A 26,186-nucleotide genomic window follows, 5' to 3' on the forward strand; every position below is an offset into this window, starting at 1 on the left:
TTCTGAAATTAATAGAGAAATTGGTTTGCATAACTCAATGAAGATCACAAAATGTATAATAAAATTTACTGAAGTTTAAGAAGATGACGTATTTCATCTGCTCAGAGCAGATTGTCCAGTGTAAGAGAGCATGCAACAATGCATATCATAAAAATAACTGTAACACAGTGTCCAAGAACAAAACTCTGAATTGTTTTATATTATTAAGTAGTACGAAAATACAGAATATGACAAGATGATATGTTCAGAGAAACAAAGATTATCGTAGCAATACTCACAGTTATTTATATTGACCATTTGGTTGTGTCAGCAAAGTAAATAGTACTGTTTTCCAATATTTACTTATAACTTAACTGATACATCTTAATAGCACAAAAACTATTCCCAACAAAACATAAGCACATTTCTCAAGTGGGTAAACAATTACAAAAGGAGCATATTTTTCCCTGGTGATTCCACTTATGTACATGCCTAAATTTTGGTGTCATACCCTGTGAGCTGAATCTGAACCCCGTTGCTACAGTTTCGATTCAGCTGCCTAGAAACCAGTTTTGATTGCCATTTGAGAGTCCTACCTTGCTTTGCCTCCAGCTACTGGTCTTAAAGATCTTGTTCCTCTAAGTCACCTGCCATACTTGCCAGGCCTGTGTGAATGACTTGGATGACTAAAACACTTCAAGTAGCAGTAGATCTGCATGTTTAAGCAATTGAATTTATTCTGCACAGTTTTAAAGAGAGTAATCCACAGGCTACTTTTCACAGAAGTTATCCGTTAAGAATACTTGAAAATGTAAAAATAGTACTAGTATTAAAAGGTTTTAAGTACAACACTAAATCCTTATTTGCAAATGCGAATACAAATGTCAACTATGGGAGCTCTCTACAAATTAATGAAAAATAGGAATGAATATTTGCTTCCAGTTAATTGCAGAGCTCATCTGGTCCACAACACAGATAACTGAACTACAGAAAAGATATCATTTGATCATTAAGACTTTAAGATTTTCATTCACTTTTGTTCATCTATGAAAAGAATACCACAATAATTCTTAATACTGAAGTAATTCTCAGTTAATCTTGAGTTCCTCTAAATTCTGAACTACTTCCTCACAAGATAATTATATTTACATGCTGAAACTGCAATGCTCTTGAATTGTTTTCCAGCTTTTAGTTTAATTTATCATTTGAGATTGATCTGTCCCATCTTAGGCAGCTAGAAATCAGACACTAAAAACTAGGCAGGCTGCCCCAGCTTCTCTCAAGGGGGAGAAACAACACTTAGTAAGAACCACTTATTTAATCAGACAGAGTTGTAACTCTTAGAGTTCTCAAGTTTGTATGGTGAATTGTACCATAAGTGAAAATTAGGGAATTGCAGCTCTTGAGTTATTTGCGGATTTTGAAATGCTATATACACATCTTCTCAAATGTTTCAAAAGGTGTTTTCTTTGGTTGGGTTTGTTTGGGTTTTTTGTTTGGTTTTGGTTTCTTTTTTGAATGACACAAACACTAAATTAAAACATTTTGTATTTGTAGGTTCTGAAATTTATGATCCAAGACCTTACCTAAGGGGCAATTTATGATGAACAAAATGATGAAAAGTATTTGTTTACAAATATAATTCTGTATAAAAGACATCATGACAAAGTAAAAATGGAAAATTCCTGATTTCCCATTTTCATCTCACCATTTCTCTTTTAAAAAATGGTTTGTTTTTCAAATACTTAAAAATACCATTGAACAAATTGAAATTTGATAAGCAGCTGAATTTGGATTTTTGTATGATGAGTACTATGTACTGAAAGATTTAGTAGAATGCATATACACAGTTAAGGATTCTTGATGTGGAAAAGGCAGTTTTAGAGTTCTACCTTCAAATTCTAATTTGATTTCATCAAATCTGTGGAACATTAGACTGCTTTTACCTCAAATATAGCAGCAGCAATTATTTCCCCATGTATACAGATTGCAGAAACCTGAAAAATGTTGATTTTTTTTTAAGACTGAACTTAACATGAAGTTAACTTCAATTGTATATATGAAATTCAATTTATGAATTAATACCTCAAAGCTGCATTGAAATGCATTTAATTGATGAAAGTATTATTTTAATAATAAAATGGAGGTAATGATAATTAAGTTTTATATTTGAGGTCAACAGAAACATACATAAGAAAGAATATACGTTATATGCAAAGGGAAATGGAATTTTCCTAACATATCCTTCAATACAAAACACTCTCAATTTTCATGCAGTTCTCCATTATTACACATGAAAGAGATAATCACATTGCTCATGAAACTTTGAAAGCCATTCTGTCAGGCTCTTTCCAGCTCCAATATTACAATGTCTCCTTTGGCAGCATCACATTCATACTGAAAAAATTCACTCAGGATTTCCTAATCAGATAAGAATTTCACTATAGTCTAAGTGCAGCCGTCGAGCCTGATGTTCAGCTAATATTTTTATTTAAACTTAATGTTTTATGTAGACACCAAAATTAATAATTGTTTTATGAAGTAAATATTGTGAAATGTTATAAAAATAGAGCCTGACAGCCATTGGATATTTTCTTCTAATTTAATGAGTATTGAGTCAGCTCCATACTTCATATTTTTTATTCAAATACTATGAAAAGCAATGAACATTGAAAGGCAGATATTATTCATTGCAATCTAACTATTTTATTACTTTAAATAAACAGGTAAGACACTGTTCTCCTTTAAACTGAAGACTCATTACATTGGTGCTATGTGTAAAGGGCCCTTAGAGTAAATGAAAGTCAGGATCTTAATCTACAATACAAAGAGAGCATAGGCTAACCTTTCATGGCACAACAAGTAAGAGAAATAAACATATCAGTTCTATAAACATGGGATACCACTGTAGTGTTGTTTGTATTTCTTTTTACCTTCTGCATCGGTTAATCCTACTCCCGACTGCTTTACAGGTTCTTGTCCATTCTGGCTCATCTTCCCTCTGTTAAAAGATATGGTGGTAGTTGTCAATAAGACTATGAAGAGTTAAGATCTAAGAAAATTATACCAATGAGGCTTGGTTCTGTACAAAAAGACAAATATCACAGGTATTTCTAAACAAACAAACAAACAAAATATATATATATATTTAATGTCAAGAAAATAAAGTGGATTATAGTTTTTTTCTATTGCTATTTGGACAAATTACTTAAGAATATTATTTTTTTCTTTTTTTTGAGGCAACTGAAATCACATCTTGTTAAGATTGTACATTCTTATAGAAGGGGGCCATCAAGTGTTCTCTTCTACCTGGCCCCCACCAGCCTGGTGTTCTGCAACCAGTCTGCATAGCTCCTCTCCTCAGTTTATCCTGTTACAGTGAATAGTGAAATATATAATAAGGAGTCACAAAATTGATATTTGGTCTACAATACCATTACTTCAAAGGTAAGGTATGTTTGTGGTCATTTTCTTCCTTTAATGATTGCTTTTACATTACAGTTTATGTTTAGCATAAGAAACAACTCAGTTCTGAGACTTACATTAATCTTAAAGTAAGGTGAGTGGAGTAAATTATGCTCTGGAGGTCCCTATCTTTCTCCACTTGATGTAGAAAGAACCTGGATTACAATCTAGATGTCTATTTTTAGGCAATGAAAGTTAGGTAAAATATAAGCTATCTTTAAACATACGTGTTGCAAACTCTAAGGCATGACTACAGTCACTCTCAAAAATGTCTGCTACTATGAGATGTTTGTGCTTCTGTTTGTCTTTCTCCTTGAAGACTCTGAAATGCTGTGATAGAGAATATAAGGCATTATCTTCAGATGCATGTGATTCCTCTGGAGTTAAAGGGTCAGCATTTTTCTTTGCTACCAATGAGCCAGTTTCATGTTTCACAGCAGCAACAGAAGCTGTCCAAGTTCACAATGAACTAAAAAATTAGTATAAAATGTCAGTTTTTAAAGTGATTTAAAATTCAGTTTTAACTGAAAGTTATTCTTTTTTTCTTCTGTGAGGTAATGCTTCATAAAACATATTACAAATATGATACAAGAATAATTTGTCCCTAGGGTTAGATCCCTTACACATTGTTCAGTTGCTCTTCACCTTTGCATTCAAAATTAATATAATTTTACAGACTTCGTACTGGTATAGATGGCTACACAATACAAAGGCATAGAGAATCTGGTCTTTAGATAACATGAGTAACTTTCAGGGGTATTACAACTGGATAATAAGAGTCTTTTAAAAAAAAAATCTCCCAAATAGAAAGACTTTACAAGATTTATTCAGCTGTGTATAACTGTATATAATGGTTAATTTCCCTTGATAGTTATAACAATATTTAGTATTGGCAAGTGTTCTAATTAGTTACCTCATCAAACAATTCCCACGGTGTCACTATTTAATTCTTTTATTTTGCTTTATGACTAAATGTTCCTATGGTTAAAAGCATTTGGACTAAAGAGTTTAAAACTCAGCCTGTCCAATAATTTTTCTATTGATAGGTCAGCAACATAATCTAAACAGGGAGTTATAACCAAAGATGTTTTTATATGCCAAGACACTTAAAATTATTTAGCCTACTTAATGCTTCACATCCAAATTGTGAGCTGTATTCTCATGGATATGCTGAATTAGTGTACAAGGTCAGAGTCCCTGAAGTCATTATCAAGCCAGTGGGAATGCAAATGTTGACTAGAATTTCAATCATACATATATTCAGACTTATAAGAATTTTTATCCAGAATTCAAAATGGAAACAGTTATCTTTTTTAAAACATTCTCCCCAGGAATTATCCCAAAGGTCTCTGATGGTAAACAGTAATTTTGTCATTCATTTTCATTACATTGCTGTGTAAAGCCCTTAAGACTACAACGAAAAAGAAAGCATTTCCCATCTATATAAATGTCCTGTGTAACTTTTAAAGTCTCTGTCTAATATGAGCATATAAACACTTTACTTTAAAAATGCCATAATAAAAAAAAAGATAGTCTAGCCCTTACCAGAAAATAAGAGGTCTGGATATATTCTATTTGATTAAGTAAAATTCATGGGAACAAATCACTATGAGAAAAGCTGAAGCCATGGAGACTTCTTCCTGCTTTCCAGTAGAAGTGGGGCTGATTTCAGGCTTAATAGACTAGTGAATCTGTCAGCCAAATACCAAGTAACTGTGGATACTGTCACATTGCTAGGCAATGCAGAGTAAGTGATACTATTTAGACTCAAATTTAGCATATGTGAACTAAAAACTTCTATTAGGAGCTCCATCTTGTGTTTCTGTGCACAAAGGTTTTATGCATCTTTGCTTTTGTCATTAGGAATGATGGCAAAATAATTTGCTTTTGAGATTGTCAAACCCAATTAAAGATCATCTTTTTGCCACTGGTCAGTACAACTCGTTTTAACCTAGAACAACATGAGTGAAAAGTTCAGTGAGGATTAAACAATTGGCACCCCACAACCTGAGCTCACATTGTCCTCCTAGATTCTGAAGATCAGATTGAGATATTAGATCTCTGTCTATTTTCGTTTTAGCTACTAATAAGCTGTAGAGAAATACCACTGGGCTTTATTTTAGAAAATGATGAATACATAGAAATGTCACAGTTCTAGAGAATGAATTTTTTCTTTATTCAAGCTTTTTTTAGGAAGATTATATCAAGCTCTTGTGACTAATAATTCAGGACTTCAAAGGAAAAGCAAAAACTTGTGTCCCACAGAAAAACATGGAACAACTATTGCAGACACTGAATGAGCAATGACCACCAACTAATATTTTGAGAACAGTCAATCTATAAAATTTTCAGGCCAGAAACATTAAGTTGATCAGGAGGAATTACTTTTTCCTATAAAGGAATATAAATGAAATTGCTAAATGAAGGTGCATGCTACCAAAGTTGAGGGGAAAAAATCCTGGCAAAACTTTTCTCTGTGGAGCAGTTAACTAGGTAAAATGTTTGAAAATTAAATCATTTTATAGGATCATTACACTGATAGTAGCTTGATAATTCCTACAGGGACTCCATCCCCCAAAGCTTTTTCCAACCAAGAACAGAGAAATTCTACTCAAAATCTTTAAAACATGGGAAAAGTTGGGTTATATCTAGAATCTGAATTTCAATTGCACTACACTTCTTTGTAGAAGGAGGTCAATCTGAAAACTTAAACTAAGCATTCTCAGGCCTACAAAAGTTGTACTTTTAAAACACAACCCAAGCCCACCTCTACACACTTTCATCAAAGGCTGAGACTAGCACCTCTCCTGTCTGACAGCAATAAATTCATGAGGTTGAGCAGAGGTTTGGTTGGTTATTAACGATTCAATGTTCAACAAAGCAGAATAAAAGTTGAGCTCTGAGAAAATCTGAGTTAGCTGCTATTCTACTGCGTAACTCAAGTCTGCAGAGGAAACTACATAAGAAAATGACTGGCAAGTGAAAGGGTTATACATAGTCAGTGCACGGAGAATATAGTATATTAAAGGAAAAGCCTTACATTCTTGGGATGGGAAATAGATTATTCTCTCCTGTGGCACTGCTGCTGCCTTCGCTATCCATGCTGTATCCACTGCCAAAGCTACTGGCTGACGAGCCAGTGGAGACAGAACTTTCTGCAGGTCGGTGATTAGTAGACCTTGCTGTACAGGGTAGGAACAGCGGGTTACCAAAAACCTTGTAAGACATCAGTATCATCCACGTTAAGAAAAAATGTAATTCATCAAAATCACATGCTGCAAACACTTTCACTTTTTTACTTTACATTCCAATATTGTGTTATCATCTTTTGCAGATGATGTTTATTTTCACATAGAATAAGATGTTCTAAACCTAATAGTATACCACCACATTTTTTTCTCCAGTCATGTTAATAATTCAAAACAGCCTGAAGGAAAAAAAGAATGGGTTACATTGATTAACACTGCTTTTCTGATTAAAGCTACAGAAAACCAGTTATTCATCTGAAACATTTCATCTGGTAATCTTGTAAAAATGAAGGTCCCAGTGGGCCTTCCTCATATTTCTCATGAAACATTCTTTGCATTTGGTGATTTTGAGAAGGAGAGCAAGCTGAAAGGAAATATAAAGGAAAGGAAATATAGTACACCATCTACAGTCACAAAGACTGTATGAAGACCTCCACCCCTCTTCAGACGTAACACAGCTACTGCATTATATTTCTCAACTGCCTCTACCCATCTGGATCTCTCTTACTACATGCCTAGATTTTTAATGCACATATTTTGATAAGAGATGCCCTAATCTTGTTTAAGAACATTTGGTGTAGAAAATCCACACCAGCATATGTTATTTTTACTTCAGATGCCTTATTTTGTGTTTTGGATATTATTGTACTGCATGAACAAATCTTCCAGTATTCAGGCTTTAGCAAGTTGAGAAATATAAACGAAAAAGGACACAGTGACATTACACATAATAATTAATACAGGAACAGTAGAGTAGCTATTCTCATATTGAATAACACAATTGTCTGGGAATATTAATACAGATTTTTTGAATTTTTTTTGTTAAATGTCCTCTATTACACCTACTATTGACATGTTTCATCTATCCAACTGACTGAGCATATATACTGAAGATAAAAAATACTTTTTTGTAAAGTTATTTTCCTGTGAAGACTTAATGAAGTTTTATGTTATTTTGGTGAACAGTGAAATTCTAATGCAAGCAGTTAAAAGAGATTCTCCTTTAAACAAGAAATTAATCAAATATCTAAATGGAAATTACTTCAAGTAAGAGCCAGAGCCCCAACAGTGTCTTGCCTTAAACTGGCAACCAATATTATTTATGTCTGACTGAATGAATAATATTTTTAGTGAAGACAGCAGCCTGCTGCCTCATGTGGGACCAGGAAGCTGAGTGTGACTCTTCAAACATAATGCAAAACCAAATTAATAATTGAATCTAGAAGAGAGGAATGAAACAATTCACATATGACCAATCCTTGGGCCAAACTGTGAGTTAAGACAGAACTCTGACTTTGCAAAGTGGTTCTTCACTGCTAAGCTGAGCTGTCAAGTAACTTTATTTTTTTTAAATTCTGTCAGCCTCCTCTGTTTCTCTATTGCCTACAGCCACAGAAGGAATCTGTCGCTCTAAATTATTTTCAGACAAGAATATTCTTTAGCTCTATTTCACGATTTTATATACTGATCAAAGGCTATCTTCTTGGATGTTGATACAAATTAATAAACTGCAAAATCATACTGTCATTAGCAGATATTCTCAGTATCTCATCTGGAGAGAAAGCCACCTTTTTTTTTTCCAGCAGAGACAGCCAGAACACAGCAGTGTGCCCTGCTTGGGCACCTGTGAGCAGCGGTTGCTCTCTTACTTTCAGTTTGTGGTAGTGTGAGTGAATTCCTATGACTAAGGTGACAAACAGCAAACTCTGTTGGGAAATGTTGGGCAAGACTGAGATGTCAGAGAAGAGAGGTCAAGCTCTCCTTTATGGTGCATTATTGCCAGCTGCCCTGTAGTCAACAGCCTGAACTGGGGCTATCTCATGCCTGTCCCAAACTAATCCATAACCTCAGTTCTCATAGCGTTTGTGTGACCTCTATGACTTCTGATGTTTGTTGTTTGGGATTCTGAGGGTTTCTTTAGGTTGGGTTGGGGTTTTTTTTTGCCATGGCATGACAACTGCCTCATAGGTGAGGACAATGGGAAAGCCACACATCTGCAAAATCCATGGAAGCCAAGACAGTATTGTACCAGCACAAAAAAGTGTCTTTAGTCCTTCCCTTAGGCATGAATTTGCTCAGTGTAGCATACATCTCCACCATAACATATGTGTCCGAAAGGATGGTTCATATGTGGGGTCTTATTTTTATTGACTTTGCTGTAAAAGCTAGTGCCTGAAGTAATTTCTTATATCTTTACTGGTGGATTTCTAAACCCAGTAAGAACCTAGAATTTAGTTCAAGGCAGAAAAGCTTGAATTAAGCCTTTATAAATGGTTTAGAAGTTTTGCTACATCTATTTATAATCAAAACATAGTTGTTTCTTTTGAAACAGCTGTATCCTGATGATACATTCAGTATGCTGTATTTTTAGTTTCTCTACTGTTTTGCCTAATTTACATCTTTTTCTGTATTGATGTTTTTTCCCCTAAGATCTCTTGGTGAATAGTTATAATGGATCCAAGTTTAGATTCATGACTGGATTTTGAAAATTCTACATTTAATTTTTTTTTTTTCCTGTCTGCTCTATGAAAGTAATGAACTACAGCGTCAGTTTGTGGCAAGAGATGAAATCCACAAATAGATTTACAGCTGGTTTTGTGACAAATTAAGAGTCTGGACACAGAGAACTCCATAACTCATGAGACGCCTACATTTTCTATGTATCTATATTTTTACAAATAAATCTAGACCTCTAAGCTTCTGCTGGTGGAAACTTCCAAGTTCTGAAGACGTGGTGATGCCTGCTGCGAGGAAATATTTTGTCAGAGAGTTAGAATAACCATGGTTAGATTTGTACCTTAAGTTGAAAGTTAGAACTTGTTCCCTGATCTCACGTGCAAGGGACTAGTTTATACATTCATTTGCAGTCTTACTCTTTCCCTTTGGACAAATGCAAATGTTGTCTTAGGAACTTTAACAGGAAAGTCTGACTTCAGGTGGTACTCCTCTAGTCTTACTAGCCTATGTTAGGTCTGTGAAGCCCTGTAAGTGTCAGAACAATTGGACCTCTCTTGGCCAGTTGGGTTCTTATCCACATGAAGGACAAATAACTGAAGTGAGAATAGGGGAGGTTCACTTCTGAGTTACAGAGCTTCTGCTTACAGCTGCCTACGCTAGAAAATGCCTACATTCTCAGGTTTTGTCTGTAGAGAGTTGAATAGTTTCGTAGGGATTCACTCTGGCCCAAAGATTGGATATTCTCTTCTGGTATCGCAGAGGTGCTTGGTACTACAAGGTGCAGTCTTGCTTTACTTAAATCTACATTTATTTGAATAGGAATTTGGGCAAAGGCAATTGCCATCATTTGAGTATTAAGTATCCAGAGTATGGAAGAGCTATCTTTCATTGCTTCCTTGCCCTTTGGTTTTCCAAATTATTTCCTGGTTGTTAGAAAAAAAACCAAAACAAAACCAAAAAAATTTTTAGAAACTGTTAGAAAGCTTAGTAAACTTTTAAAATACTTCTTATAGGCAAGGTCTTGTTGTCAACTACATATGACGTTGAAATCTTTCCATTTTTAGAGAAAAGACTCTTCAGGATATGGCAGATGGAAAAGACTAAGCTGAACTGAAGATCATTACCCAGCATCCTCATTTGGCCTCTTTCTGGGAGAGAGGAGATACCCCTTCCCCCCTCCAGCCCCTTCTCCATGAATTTTTTTATGCAGTTTATGGTACTTTTAAAGGATTGCAACAACAGTGATGTCTGGGCTGTTCAGCCATTGAACTATGAAGAATAGAAATAGAAAATGAAAGTTTAGAACTCTAATATGGGCTGCTTCCTCTGAAATAGTGCACAGAATTTCCTATTATACAAATTTATTTTTGTGTGATTTCATTTTCATCTGCTAATCCCATTTTAGTAGCTGGTTCCCCCAATGAGATGAAATATTCTCTACTTGGAAGGTGTGTTGATGGGTAGACACATTACATTTAGTAGCTAGCAATGTGGTGTTAATGCTGTCTCTGAGTGATACTGTTTTATTGTCTGTGGTACAGGCTGGCATGAGAAAAGTTTCAGTTCAACCTTTCCAGTGAATAATACATAAATGAGTTGGAAGAGTTCTCGATTGCTTACAGTAATTCTTTCAGATTCTAAGAAAGTGGATCATAATGTTAACCCTGGTGTAGGATCAGGGTTTCCCAAGAAAAAAATGATAATGATTAGACAGATACCTTTTGTATTGTGTACTGTTTACAGAAAAAAAAAAAAAGACTTTTCCTTCAACAGAATGATATTTGACCATGTACTCCCTTATGCCTTCTTTGAAAAGAATTGTTGAGTCAAGAAAATTGAGGCTAGCACTGACCTCACCTTTAGCTCCATTTTTTAATTTTTATTTTTTTTAATTATTCTTATTCTTAGCATGATATTAGTTGAATGCATCTATGGCAAAACTGTGCTTTTGTTTATGCTTTGGCTTATAGACTCAGAAAATCAACTTTTATAACCAAGGAAAACATGTAATTCATGCCTCAGTGTAAAGAAAACACCATATTAAAATCAATAAGGAAGGAAAGAATGGAAGCCATATGATTTCACTTAATCTTTCAGAAAAGTCTGTTTTTACAACAGAGTGGATGCTTTTTTAAAACCTAACATAAGGGAGATAGATAATTCACACAAGACCTATAGCCATGAACTGTCGTATCAGTCAGCAGCAAAATGGAAACAATCCAGTGCTGTCAGCCACTCCAGCCATTCTTTTACAGTGAATGGACATTTTTTTTTTAAAGACTTAAATTTGAAAAATTGGACTATGCTGTTCTGTGGTTCCTGTGGATAAAAGAACAGACTCAAGCAGAACTTACTCCTGGAGATTAAATTGTAGATGTTCCCCTTTTCAGCTATCTGTCTAGAAGCAGAAATACCTCTAAGCACATTGGGAAAGACAGTTCCATTTGTAAACCAAACAGGAGGAGGGAAAAATGCTTTTGAGTATGCATTCAGGATTAAGTTTTGAGAATTTGCCTCTAATTTCTTGGGGAAAAAAAAAAAAAAAGCTCTCTATGACTGGCAGCCTTGTGAGAAACCCTGGGTGACAAAAAGGGCTGATAGCATCATGTTGAGTCTTCTCAAAGAGATGCAAGCCCATGGGAGCAGGTGAAATCACTGATCTGCTTTGGATAGTTATCTGCTGGCCAACAGATGGGGCATGTCACACACAGCCTCTTCTGGCAGAAGCTTGTCTACTCTTCACTCTCAGTCACCTTGTGCTTCAAGTGCTCCAACCTCCAACTGCCCCCAAATGCCAGTTTACCTGTTTTTATGAAGGGTTTGCTAGCACTAAAAGCAAGTGCTGCTCAGGCTTGCTCTGTAAGGTTCTGCAGTGTAAAACCCTGTTTTGGGACTGCTAGTTGCATCTTTTGTGAACTGGCAACAGAATGGGGATACATAACAAAGTAGTGATCAAAGGCAAATACCTCACGTCAGTTCTGATAGTTTCTTTTCCTCACTCTTCCTCATATTGAACAGTACTTTAGACTATGGTCTCACCCATTTCAGCCACATTTGTATATTAGACATAGCTTTGCCTGTATGCTGAGCAGTGATATTTTGTGAAATTTCAACACAACTCTTTACAGAGCAATTTATCATTTGAAGTGAGTAATGGCAGAACAGGACTCATCTTAAACTGTGGTGATGGCCTTTCTTTACTGAGCAAAGCAATCCTGATGAAATAATTTTCTTCCATGTGCTCCATAGGGTTAGGCTACCATCTAATAGACTTTTGAAATAAGAGTTATCAAATGAAGAATCTGAGCAATTTCCTGAAATTACGTGTCATCTTAAAATAGTGGAAGAGTAAATAGCAGGAATAGCCAAAGAAAAATGTGCCAGCTATTAGACTGAAACGGGACTCAAAAGACAGCCTCAGATTATTGCTATCTGCAGAGAGTGGGGACAAATTGTTCTTGTTTTGATAATGACTCTAGGAAATGGGTTATTTGTAGCAATATGAAGGCCCATTTAACTTGGAAATTAAGAGACTAGTGAAGTTAGGCATAAAATAGCTTTGGGCAGTAAATTATTTAAAGTATGAAGGAAACTTCCTAAATTATTGTAGGAAATTAAAACATGGCATTGCCTATTAAAAGTGTGAAAATGGGTATAGACCTAAAGGGACCCCAAATAAGCAGGTATTTAAATCCATAATCATATCCAATTCAAAAGATTTATAGAACCTAGGAATCAATTTCCTTTCACTCCACATTGCTTCTAATGCCAGTAAACAGAACTTAGTGGTAAGGAAAATTCCTGTCAATTTTAATTTCTTATAGCTAAGTGTCTAGAAATTACACAGTGCTGGCTCAGACCTGTATCATGGATTTTACAGTGCTAGTAATATCTTGGTACATACATTACATCACATTTCTGTGTAGCTTTAATCTGTTATGCTGACACTTAAGCGAACTGTTGTCAAAGTCATTGGACTGCAGGAGTTAAAAGCAGCTATGCTGCCTTTTGAACTAAAGTGTTTTAAACTGGAGGTTTTTGAGAGGTGTAAATTGACTGGCTTATTTGGGTACAATTGTGAAAATGCTGATGCACAGTCCGTCTACCCTAGATATTCTAGCTAACAGTATTAACTCTGATTGTAGACCTCCCTCTGACCAGTAAAATCACTTAACACACAGCTATTTGGAAAGTAGTTTCCTCTTAGGATATCACAGAAAAGCTTTTGTGTCATGATGGAAAATTTATAATGTAAAATATGAAATGTTCTCTGTGAGATGGGAGAAATAAATAGGTTCTGGGTACATGCATTAGATTTGGAGGTTTTCAGAAAGTGTTGTGATTTTAAATTCCCAGAGGTTTGGGGTTGAAAAAAACCTTTCTATTATTGAGTAAAAGAATATAGGAAAACTAGACAGAAATTGCTGTAGAAATACATTGTTTGTATTACCTTAAATGGCAATTTAACAGGTATGTTTGGACCTTTAACAGAAACACATGGTATTTTCTATAGATCTTTAACATTTGCTAACTAATTCAGGTCAAGAGTACAGCAGTGCTTTTCTCCTGGCAGGTTGTTTGCTTGTTTGGTTGGTTTTTTAATGTGAGCCAAATAAAAGAGGAGGTGCATATGGCATCCATCATCATATCATGTTCAAGCAATAGCGTATTGACTTGTAGGTTCTCTCTCACAAATGTCTGTTAGAAAGGATAGAAAAATGCATAGGACTACAATGATGTTCAGGCTTAAAATCACCTACTGAGTTATTTAAATATTAATTTATTGTTCTCCAAAGATCCTAAGAAGAATCAAAATAATTTTCTAGAAATTCTCTTCTTTGGTCATAAAATTTGTTGTTGTTGTTGTTGACCATTTGCTATTCTGATGTAATAAAGGAATTGGTTTTTCATTGTACAATCATTGTACCTTTTGGGGCAAAACTGGCACCTCCTCCTCTGCAAATAAGGACAAGCCCATTGAATTTTACCCATTAAGCTACACCCATGTAGAGACCACAGCTCCCTATAAAACTGTGTATTTTAAAAAATGACCAGTTACATAGATAAATGATGACTATATTGTGAATACTATCTTTTTATTGTGCTCTAAACATCTTATTTCTATTCTACTGAGGCAGAGCAGGTTCACCTTTCTACTTCACACAGATGCTGAAGGGAACTTTTGCTTGTCTTATTCAATTTTTTGGAAGTTATTAAAACTAAAGCATGTAGTTCATTCTTTTAAAACTATAAACTGTCTTTGAAAAAGCCTTTTATATAAAATCAGTAAATAACTATATTGAAGATACACCTACTGTTTTATATGCATATATCCAGAGAACTGGTAATTTTCATCAGAATATCTCTAACTGTTCAAATATCTGAAGAACGCTAAAATAATTTCTTATATTTAAAACATAAGTAAGTGACCTACCAAGAAAATTCCATATAATGGAAAGATCCTTCTGTGGGAAAAATTACTGACTTAAAAGGAGTTGGACTGATCTACATTATCTCTAAAACTGACTCATCTGGTGGATAAACTCTAATACACAGATTTATGTTGAAAGGAATGTGCTTAATTTTATGTGAATGTGTAATTGGCAACGATTCAGATTTTTCACAAAAACGAAATCAAATTAACTCAAACCTAGGCACTGCTCCCTCCCTCTGGCTTGGATCCCTTGCAACTTCTGCCTTCAAAGGGTTGGCTCTGAAATGTTATTGTTCCTCTCTGAGGGGTGTGATGGGAATGTGTATTATGCAATTGGTTTCTTTGTAGATCACATTCTTATCTCTCACGGGCAACAAGAAAATTATACTTCAGGGTTTATTTTTAATTAAATGCTGTAGTTGAATATTGGATTTTACAAAGCTGCTGAACAAAAAACAATGTTTTCTGTTGTTAGCTTCACCTTAATTTTAAACCAGATTGATTAAAATACATTTTTTTACTGTTTAAAATGAATACAGAAATAGCTCTGTTCAATAAACTTAAACTGATGCAAGTCCTTTGCATTCATAAAATATAATATGTATACCATGGGTGCTGGTTTTGTTTATGACTTCATTTTTACTTTTCATCAGACATACAACTAATAACTGACAAAATACATTGAACAGAAAAGGTCCTGGGAGTCAGAAGTAGAGAAAGATTTCTCTGGGGCATTCTAAGAGTGACTGAGGGTTCTTGTATTGTTTTGTTTTTTCAAGTGCCAATTCAATTCAAGAAAAAAAAAAAAAGAAACTGTTGAGACACTAGGTTAAAGGAGGAAACTCTTTCTGAGGGTTCTCTTAGAGAAAAACTGATGATCTTTCACAGCATAGAATTTTTCCCATCACCCTTGTGGAAATCTTGCTAGATTACTACCATCTTGTGTGCTTGGGCTGAAAAAACAAACAGTTGTTCTAAGAGGTGCTGTTCTCTGATAAATTCACAAAGAAATAGCTGTGTTAAATAACAGTAGTAGTAGTAGTAGTAGTAGTAGTAGTAGTAGTAGTAATAATAATAATAATAATAATAATAATAATAATAATAATGTGGATTTTCTGTAATGGCTTCCTTAATAAAGGGCTTTGAGACTTAGTGACAAAAAATTACTAACTTGCCAATATGACTGTTCTGGTCCATAAAACCAGTTCATAATGGGTTCTTTTCCAGGTGCCAATAAAGTAGGCTGTAATGTGGGTGGGTATGACAACAATGCAGCATCCCTGTAGGAATGGACTTGCAAATTGATGATGCTCTAATATTCATTGTTCACAATATTCTGAACTTTTAGAATGTTTTAAATGCAGGGGAAACCTCTCCTTCCTGCAAAGAACTCCATAAATTGAAAGCTGTTTTGAGCATCTTTGGAGGTTTTTCTATCCAAGGTCATAGTCTCTTCTTGTTTTACTTACGTACTCCACAAAACTGCAATAAACTAATCTTGCTTTTCTGAAACGCATGAGATCCATTAACCTCAAAATGGTAATTATTGGCCCACCTCATGTGAATAAATTAGGACAAACTAGTTTTGGTACAATAAGAAGAAGCCAAAACTTCTCACAGATCTGAAACCAGACTTGTAAACTTTGTGTAGGTGACCATGCATTACGTATATTTGTCAGAAGTAAAAAGACAAAAGTACCTTGTCTCTTCATAGTAACTCTAACCTTGTTTATATATTAATGATATTAATGTGGACTCTTATTCTCATAACTCTCTATGATACTTCTAATATTGCTGAGCCAAGTGCATATTGATACATATCCTTTTTGCAATTTTAAAAGTAAAGAACCTAGCAGAAATGTTCAGTGGCAAGAGTACTTGAAGCCAACAGCCTAGCTATATTTCCTTATCATAAAAGTGTATGATGTGAACCTTGATTCAACCTTATATCACAAGCAATAGGTTTTAGCATTGCTTGTCTATGCCAAAAGGTATCATAGACTGAAGTCTTTATGATAAATCTCTACAGACATGACAGCTCAAAAGATCATAAGAGTTATTTAAATTTCTGTGGTATACAACCCAGGAATAGGATGGGCCTTTCAGTCATGATGCCTAAACTAGTACCATGAAATCCTCTGGCCTCTGCCTGAACTGAGTCTCTGGAGTTGAGCTGTAGAGTAAGACAATATGTGTGTAGATAGATATATTTACGGAAGAGTTCTTAAGGCTCTAATAAGAAACAACTTGTTATTTCTAAATACAATGCTTAAAATTATTTGTTAAATTTGCCCTTGTTAATTAGCTGTTTTAAAATCACACTAGTTCTCTTAATGACTCGTTGCCTTCAGGGTATATTGTTTGAAGTATCATTCCCTCCTTCCCTTCTACAACCTTCTCAGCCAGACTGTATTGTCCACAGTGTGCAATGGTGTCCACAGAAAAAACTTCAAGGAATCATGAGAGCTTGGGAAGGGATTACAGCACAAGAGAAGATCTGGGAGTCCAGTCTATAAGTTTATTAGGATAATCCCTCAGATTCTATGGAAATAAACAAAATGCTCCAGAAGTCAGAAGAACAGTGACAATTTGAACCAATTGAGATTCTGGCTCTTTACTTGTGATGAGGGGAGAAATTGATGATATGTATTTAGGTTTGATGTACAGGTGACTACAGGTAGAAAATAATTTTTTTAAGAGGCTGATAGGAAAGTTATCAAGAGATTGAGCTATACATGGATCAAAACTCCTTTCCTTTCCACTGGCAGTTTGAAAAATTATCTATGCTAATGACTTTTGACATAACAACTATGTTGGGAGAGGAAAAAGAAATTGTTAATGTCCCAATTAGAATTCCAGAAACAAAGATGTGCAATTAGGTTTTTGTCACAGTACAAGAAATGTTCAATCATGCTTAAGCAGACCAGCTTGGATACATGCTTTTTATTAGGCTACACCACGAGCAAAACTATACCATTTTTCAACAGAAGTCGAAGTCCTCCAGTGGAATGGAAGTGCACAAGTTTGTTGTTTTGTAATGTTTCTTAGCACAGTTTTTCATTATGGATTTATGTGCTGATGTGGAAAAATCAAGCAGAGTTCTTGATTCATGTTAACATTTACAGCACTTAATGGAGGGGTAAAATAAATGATTAAATATTGCAATGCATTAGTAGACATGATAAGAAGGATTTGGGATGTGGTTGGTTTCTTAACCATGTCTTTCTGCTCACCTCCTTCAGGCTTGACTGGTCCATCAGACATCACTTTCCTGAGGGCTAGTTGGCTTTGGTCTTTGTTGTCATTGGCTGGTGGAGGCAGATTGTCAGACTGAGTTCTTTGAATAGGGAGGACTCCTGCTATGCTGTGTCTGTGCTGCTTCCTGGCATGATTAGACTGACCGCTTTTATGTGCTGCTGTGGCAGTGTGGGTGAAATGGAAACCCAGAGTATGTATCCTCAGATGGAACCAGCTTAAATGTTATTCATGCAAACAGAAGTGTTTTTTTCTGTATTTAAGTAAGTAGTGTTTTCAAACACCAAAGAGACACCACATGCACAGCATTAAAGAGTATTAAAACTGGCTGTTTCTTTACTAATGATGGCGAAGACAAGGGAAATAATTTTTCCCCATTTTTTGCATTATACCATGGTAAGTTTATGGCATACCAACAAATCCTGAAGACAAACACAATGATTCCATAGTCAGAGAGTTTTAATTTGCCATCAACTAAACCCTCAACTAGCAATCAGATACTGGTCTGAAGTACACTCTGGAGAGCAATCCTTTTGAATGGAAAAGTTTTAATTTATGAGTCTACTTAAAGTTGTCAGATGGAATCTATCTTGACCCTTAATCAATCCATGGCACAAAAATTACTAGAAAAATTGAACTGATTGTGACACCTGACTTAGCTCTCAGCTCCCTTTGACTTTGCTAACTTGATAACACTGTTGAAATCTGATGTTGTTAATGGCTTTGTGTGTTTAATGATTTTGCATTTAATGTGTTTAATGTTTTTGTCTATTGCTGTTCTGCTCATCACTAACATGATTTTATCTGAGATATTAAGAATGTTGCCTTATATTCCCTTTCCAAAAAAAATTAGATATTTACAGTCATGTTTCAAAAATAGAAATCTCAGCCATGTAGTTAAAAAACTTTTATCTAACTTTAAATCTTCTTTTGTGTATATAGTACTGTCCTTCCTGATTACTAATAGATATATCTTGTTAATGTGTTCTCAGTACTTGTGTAGCACTTGAGGAGCTGGTAGCCACATCTCTGCAGGTTTTGATTATTTGATTGGTAGTTATTTATTGACATCAAAACACCACCACACAATGGAATTCTCCGTGAGTCATGCACAACCATGGAACATCATGGACCATGAGTGAAGGGACTGATGGAGAAACAGCCAGTTTCACTGCAGTCTGTATAAATTAAAATAAATAAATAAATAAAAGACTTCTAAATACAAGAGTATATTGTAATTATATGTATTCACACACAGGCACACAAAGAAAGACATTGAACAGAGTGAGCACAGTGTGCCAAGAACAGAAAAAAAATAGCCAAAAAGGGAAAGACAGCAGGGAAAAAGGCAACAGATGAACATTAAGCTGCCATGCTGAGGAATTTATTTGCGTCTTTTACTTGGTTGAAGGCGAAGCTGTTGGACAGCTGCTTCAGCAGCGGCGATGGCTGCCCCAGCGTCTTCAAGGTGAGTTTGAGTGACGCTGGTTTTGCTTTGGCTGCGAGATGGACCGTGAGAGCGTAGATGTCCTTCAGAGGAAGATTTGGAGCTCCCTGGACTGCTGTGGGATTTCTCAATGGTGGGCACCTGCATCTCTACCAAGAAAATGAAGAAGCACAAGTGTTGCATTTACTAAAACCAAACAATTTCATTTTCTTTCTCTTGACTAGCCTTTCTAGCTGCATTCCAGAACAAGGAATAAAGATTAAGCTGTGCAATGCCATTCACAGTCTCAGGATATATCCTGATAAGGAAACTCTTACGAAGCACCATTTGCTGCTTCCTCACTGTTCCCTGGCCCAGGGAATAGTTAATTTACTGTTGGGTTTCTATCACCTGTGAATTTTGCCTCCTGTGCTGGTTCACACTGGTGGAATGATGGGGTAGCCTAAAGACTAATTTGTTTTCCACTTTCTACTTCTCTAGTATGTAGAGACTAACTAGCATCACTTAGACTGGTACTGAATACTTAGGTAAGGCAAGCACTTTTATTCTGATGAATGTCCCAGTCAAAACCATAGCCTAACTTACAACAGCTTCTATACTAACCTCTAATTTAGATATAGATCTTATATAGACATGAATCCCTAGCAAAACATTACACAAAGAAATAGAGAGATGGAGCAGAGTCTTATCACTCTGAGGCTCTCATCTGGATGCTATTTGGCATGGCTTTTGCTTTGATATGATATGTACCATTTTTAAGTGAGCAACTAGCCACTGACTACTTAGTATAAAAAAATAAAAAGGTAGAGATAAATTTCTTGGAGCAGGAGACATTGAGATCAGTTCTGCTTTTGTAAAAACTAGTATAATACTACTATAACAGCTCCACTGATTTCCAATACAATTGAGATATGCTGCAGCCCATTATCATTGACTGGAAATGCATAGGCATTATTATAGCATAATTGTTATTCTATAAAATATTAATGTGATATTTCCAGAAGACAAAATGCCATAGAATATTTAAGGACCATGAAAAATAGAAAGATAAGTATGTATTGAATTTGGCCAAGGCTACCAGAAAAATGAGGAGGGCACAGAATCTATAGTAGATGTGCAAAGCACATGGAGCTTGTAAGATGCTTTTTTAAGGACACAATTACTAAGCAAGCTGGCTGGCACTGATTGAGCCAAATTAAGCCTTGGCTCCAATGAATTAATCACAGAGATAAATACATTTTTAATAAAAGTGTATACAAACTTCATAGCAGTAACTTTATTTTTCTATTAGAATTTACACATAGCAAAGGTTTTCCCATCATCTGGGAAAACATTTCATATCAGGTGCATCAAGTCAATCCTACCCTTGGAGGGGTCCGGGAAGATTCCATGACTTCTGCTCTTGATGACAGATGGTTTTGGAGACTGCTGGCTACTCTGTCCAGAATGAGATTTCCCATGATCAATGTTTTCACTCTGTTCTTTCAGAGGGTACCACCGAGGAGTGTTGTCAAGCTGAGAGACGCTGGATAACTCGATCAATACCTACAAATAATTCAAAGTACAATATATGGCCTGTATCTGATATATTAATGATTGTGTACAGTAGAAGAGTCTATAGTTGTGTTACCAGAAGTTGCAATCAAATGTAAGAAGTTAAGGGTATAAGGCTGTATGCTGAGAGATTCAGGACACTCTGCCCATGCTCTGACCTCACCTGATATAAGCCAGCTGTGATCCCAAACCCACATTTGTTAGCATATGGATGTGTCTGAACTAATATTTCTTCTCAACAGGACCTCAGTAAGGACTATAAGCTTAGACATAGTTCCATACCAAGACGGCTAGATAGTTTAAAGGGTAACTTGTGGGCACAAGCTTGAAAACTAGACTAAAAAGACATTTAGTCATTCTGCCTCTGTATAGACATATTCTAATAGAAGAATCAGGCATGTTATTTTCTCCCTTTGTTAGTGTTAGTAAAGGGGCAAATAATTTGATAATTGTTTTTAATAAGGTCTTCAATAATATAAGACTGGTGTTTGTTGATTCCCTAAAAAATCCACATATGCAAAATTTGTAACAAAAAGAAAAGAATAGCGATACCTTTGCACTTCACTAAAATAATAGAATTCAGTAGGCCATTTAGGCCTCAAAACTTCACTGGAAAAAAAAAGGGAGATGCAATGGCAATGTGGAAATGAAACGAGCAGCTTGGCAAAAAACCCCTCCATTGTAGCTAAAATCTGCACTAAGCCACCTGAGTTGCTAGCAGGAGTTCTGTGAAATGTCTTTAAAAAAAAGAAGTAAATAAAAGAATGAGCATTGGGACCAATAAAGACCCTTCCTTCCTTAATGATCTTGCAGCTGAGAGGGCCAAGAGATGTAAAGTACCAGAGTCATCATAGAGTCTTGAATGAAGGAAAGGACAAAACCAGCCTTGCATTTGGCTCTAAGGTGAGAGGGTTAAAACTAATGTCAGGTAGGGAAGTATTAAAACTGCTAGACAAATAAAGTGTGCAATTACCTTGGGGAACAATGTCTTTGTCAGTTTATTACAAGACCCTGAATAAAAGAAAGCCTTTTAAAGTTTAGGGATGGGGAAGTCTCTTCACACCTGATTGTTTCTAGAAGATTAAAAGCCTTTTTTCTTTCAGCTTCATAGGTTGTATATGACCTGGCTTGGTCTTTCTGCTTAGGTCTATACTTAATCTGAACAGATTAACTATTTAGCATGCTCCCTGGTGTGGTTTTTGGTCATAGCTTTGGGAATGACTTGGAAGACAGCATTGTTGAGGAGTGTTCCCAATAGGCAGTATAGGCTGGGGGCTCTGCTTTGTAGGAGAAGAGGGTTCACATTCCATGGATGTGAACCATGATGTGCCACTTGCCTTCTGTGGCATGCAAGTGGTGCTGGCCCTATTCAAGCAAGTCCTTAGGGCACAATTTGGATATCCTGTATCTGGTGTTATGGTGCAGGACTCCTCTGGACATCCTGGTCCTGAAATACAATGGATAGTCTTTTCCGTTCCTTTTTTTTCCATGAAGAACTGTTTTCATATTTAAGTCTGAATGATTTAACAAATACAATAGTTCTAGGGGTTGAAAATATTTGAAGGCAAAAGTTTAAATCTTCCTGTAGAAGCAGCTGCTGGAGCATCCATTTTCATAAATAACAATGATGTAAATATTCAGTAAAGCCCTGCATTTAGGCAAACATGCTGAACTCAACAAGAATACTGATGCAGTACGCAGGAAATAAGTAATCATGTGGCTGCTTCCTATAAATTTATTTTAGTGATTGTTCAAATAGTGACATTGATTGCTCAGTTTTGTAGTTACACAAAGGAGAACTGGAGCTGAACTGAGTGCCTGTTTTTGTGAAATTCAAATGCAGAATGCGAAGAGATACTTTGAGTTACTCTGCACATGAGCGATCGATTTTCCTGGGATTCTGTTTCTAATTATAATCCTCTTTTGTAAGAACAATTTTAATTACTTTTTGACATCATAGTTATTGCTGGTAATTCTATATTATATGTGCATATCTTTGTTTATTTGCTTTTAAAAGAGAGAGCATACTTCTCCCCATGATCACTCATCTTATTTATTATTAATTACAAGATTTTGCCTTCAGTCATACTTTGGTAATGATATTACTATTTTGTAGTGTTAAAAATGAGACCTTGATCAGCAAGAACAAATTACTCACACTTGCAGATACTCGTGCACGTGGTAAATTATGGCTTGATGGCAGAATTTAATCCTTTAATCATGTACAAAGACTGATACCTCCTCAGCCTTTCCATGTCATGTTAAAATCAAGGCAGACAGCACATCAGTCATAACAAGAATTCCCCATTCAGTCTCTGTGAAGGCTGTTACTATCGCAGGCTGAAAAAAACCCCTTAATTTTCAGTGAAGTAACATTGTGTTGCGACCTAAATGAACTTGCCCACAGTTTATCAAGATAAACGGAAGGCATCTTTCATGTGTGACTGAAAGAAATCATGAGCATTGTTATGAAGTCAGCAGTAAAACTGTGATGTAAAAAAGGTTTTACTTAACACATCTATCATACCTTGGAAGAGAACAGTCTCCAAATACCAGCATGCAGTTAATCAGCTTTCTAAGTAGTCAATATTAGAGAGGAGGAAATAAGATACTCACTTCACCAAGGAAGTCATTCGAGGAGAATCTATCATAATCCCAGACAGTCACTTCCAGTGTTTTCTTTTTCAGCTGCAATTTAAGTCAAAGGATAATTAACCCCATTGCCATCATAAACTTCAGATCAAGTCTTTATGGTGGTTTCTATTCACTATCTCCTTCTTGTACCCTTTTTCATAGTGACAGCTAGGGAGCTTTTGTCCTCCCATCAACCTTGATCTCAGAAAAATAATTTGGGGCTATTATTTGTTATCAAGACAAATGGGCTTGTGCTTGGCCCTATTTTAGGAATTTCCACAAGTTGTTTCTGACAGAACGTGTGTCCACTACAAGAGCCAAACTGATTTTTAAAGCCCCATTTTTGTTTTTCTGCAGCTTTTCTCATCACCAGATCTGAGTTGTCTGAACTCAGACTTTTGCCTAATATATTATTTAAAACACCATATTTACACAATCTCATCTGTGAAGACCAGGCTTTAATACCCCTGGAATTCAGTGGAGTCAATGGGACTCTGCAAGTGATCCAGCCATACAGGATAAGTTGTACTGTTAGGTATTAATGACAGCCATCAAAACCCATTATCTGCAGACCTTGTTAAGCATAATAGCTGTGTCAAGCACTCTTCTTACAGGCTACACTAAGAAACAAGTCAGTCTTTTTATATGACAAGATAGCACAAGACAGAGAAGCTGTTGCCCAAAGCAGTTGACCTTATTGGAAAGATTGACCTGACTGTTATTCCAGGGGTCTGCTGGGAGACATGGGGAGAGGATTGATTACCGGTGGTGTATGCTGCGGCAAAAGGCTAGCAGGTGGCTGGAGAGGCATTAATAAATTCATGTGGCTTGAAAGAGAAAAGGACGAAATCCTGGGGGCATGGGATGTCTGCGAAGTCAGGCTGAGAACTTGTAAGTGAAGAATTTGTTGGACACTTCCAAGCATTACTAAGGAAAACAGGACTCTTTTCACATACGTCAATAAAAGAGGTCAGAACCAGAAATCTTATGTGATAATTGAGATCATCATCCTAACAGAAGCAACACGTCACTCACTGCTCTGACTACTAAATGGCTGCTTGGGACAAAGGGACAACAAATGATCAAGTCATTGTTCAACGTTAAAAGCTATACCATTTACTGTACATACTATATATACTTTCAAGAAAAGCACTGTTTGCTATTTACCACTGCTGCCCCTTGGTTTAATGCAACGCAGATTCAGACAGTCCTTAATAAATTTAAATTGCCTTTAAATGATAATTTCATCTCATTATTATGTATTCGGAATATCTTCTGCTCCCAGCTAACTTTAGAAGAATGAGCAACTCTGCAAAGCCAGTGTCTTTGAAAAACAAGTTTAAATCAGCATATCCTGGAAAATCCACATAAAGGGGAATTGTACTATTTTTAGCATCAACAATGTACTCTTTAAGCAGGTAATAACATGACTTGAAAGCTAAGATTTAAAAAGAAAATACATATTTGAGAGCAATTCTTTAATCTTTCTCTGTTTTTTTCCTATACAACTAGGCAATATTCTTCTTAAACATTCTTTTTAAAAATATCCTGTAAAAACTGTGGAAAAAGTTGAACAAAAAATATTTTCTTTTGAACATTCCTTACAGAATATTTGTAAAGCTGATTTCCTTGACTGAATAAAATTCCTTTTCTTTGCTGTTCCAAAACAGTATCTAAACTGCAACGTGAAAAATAACCTGAAAAAATGAGTTGAGCAGCCACTGGTCCATGCTACTTTCACCTTCCTGGATGATATCATTTCCTGCTAGATGCTATACTAAGTATATATATATATTTACCCTTTAAAAAGAGGAATAGCACAAATACTTTTCAGAAATGTATTGTCTCAATTGTTGCTATTTTGGGAGGACATGTTGTCTTCTTGTTTGAAGTAATGACTGTGCAAGGACAGAGAGAAGAATGTATAGATCCAGGAAAGGAAAAAAAACTCTAAGATTTGAAGGATTTTTGGTGGAAAGGGGAAAATGGAGATTTTCAAGCAACTGCAACCCTACTTTGCTAGCTTCTTTGCATTACTATGATAATAAAACTGTGCTGAAAACTTGCAGTACTCTATATTTCTTTGAGATATCTATTTCAAGCTTCTTAGTTTAATAAAGCTTTTATTAAATATTATGACAATGAAAAACCATCAAAAAAGCTTTATTAGGCAGAGTGCATGAAATGAGTCTCAAAGAGAAGGAAAATTTGCCTTTCTGAAGATATATTTATGTATCACTATTGAAGGCAAAGAACACTCAATGGCTAGTGGTTTTAAAAGCAGCTATTATACCATCACAGCAAAGTAGGGTTCTGCGTTACGTCATCCAGTTTTAGGTTGTGAAGCCAGAAATTCAGGTCTCTATCAGGAATTTAACTGACAGCAATACTGAAATGGGTTTCAGAAGCTCACTATCCATCTGACCATGGGTTTCTGCATGTAAGCAATGTTCCAACAGGAAAATGAGAAAGTGTCCCTAAAAGAAAGCAAGCAGTTTACATATGTTGTGACCCTCATCTGAGTTCCAAGCATATTATGAAAAAAATGTTACTAAGCTGCAACTAATTTCAGGCTTTGCCTTGTGGGGAAAAAAAAAAAAACGCAACCAAAAAAACCCCGCCTAAAAGCATATTACTGCATGTGAACTCCAGTTAGCTTTAGGCTGCTGTGGACAACCATCATTTGAAGAAAATGAAGGAATATGCAGAAACA

The 26,186-nt window shown here is 35.7% G+C and overlaps 1 protein-coding gene and 1 long non-coding RNA gene across 8 annotated transcripts in view; one reads left to right on the forward strand and one right to left on the reverse strand.

Moving 5' to 3' along the window:
- PCLO (piccolo presynaptic cytomatrix protein) overlaps positions 1-26,186 on the reverse strand; it is a 396,779-nt gene that overhangs the window by 47,575 nt on the left and 323,018 nt on the right. For 3 of the 7 annotated variants that reach the window (XM_052789184.1, XM_052789180.1, XM_052789176.1), the window contains exons 18-23: positions 23,456-23,527; positions 20,650-20,830; positions 19,240-19,434; positions 17,817-17,999; positions 6,485-6,626; positions 2,913-2,980 (exon numbers count right to left, since the gene is read on the reverse strand). In XM_052789184.1, coding sequence (XP_052645144.1) covers positions 2,913-2,980; positions 6,485-6,626; positions 17,817-17,999; positions 19,240-19,434; positions 20,650-20,830; positions 23,456-23,527 — 841 coding nt within the window. Of the gene's footprint in view, positions 1-52; positions 2,797-2,912; positions 2,981-6,484; positions 6,627-17,816; positions 18,000-19,239; positions 19,435-20,649; positions 20,831-23,455; positions 23,528-26,186 lie in introns of those variants that run through there. The other 4 variants (XM_052789183.1, XM_052789181.1, XM_052789177.1 and 1 more) reach the window with 4 other exon arrangements.
- On the forward strand, positions 3,052-14,059 carry LOC128142773 (uncharacterized). The gene is made up of 3 exons (XR_008235502.1): positions 3,052-3,086; positions 3,219-3,426; positions 10,214-14,059. It is a non-coding gene; the product is annotated as an uncharacterized LOC128142773 (long non-coding RNA).

Source organism: Harpia harpyja, chromosome 6 (genome assembly GCF_026419915.1).
Source record: "Harpia harpyja isolate bHarHar1 chromosome 6, bHarHar1 primary haplotype, whole genome shotgun sequence".
Taxonomy (NCBI): Eukaryota; Metazoa; Chordata; class Aves; order Accipitriformes; family Accipitridae; genus Harpia; species Harpia harpyja.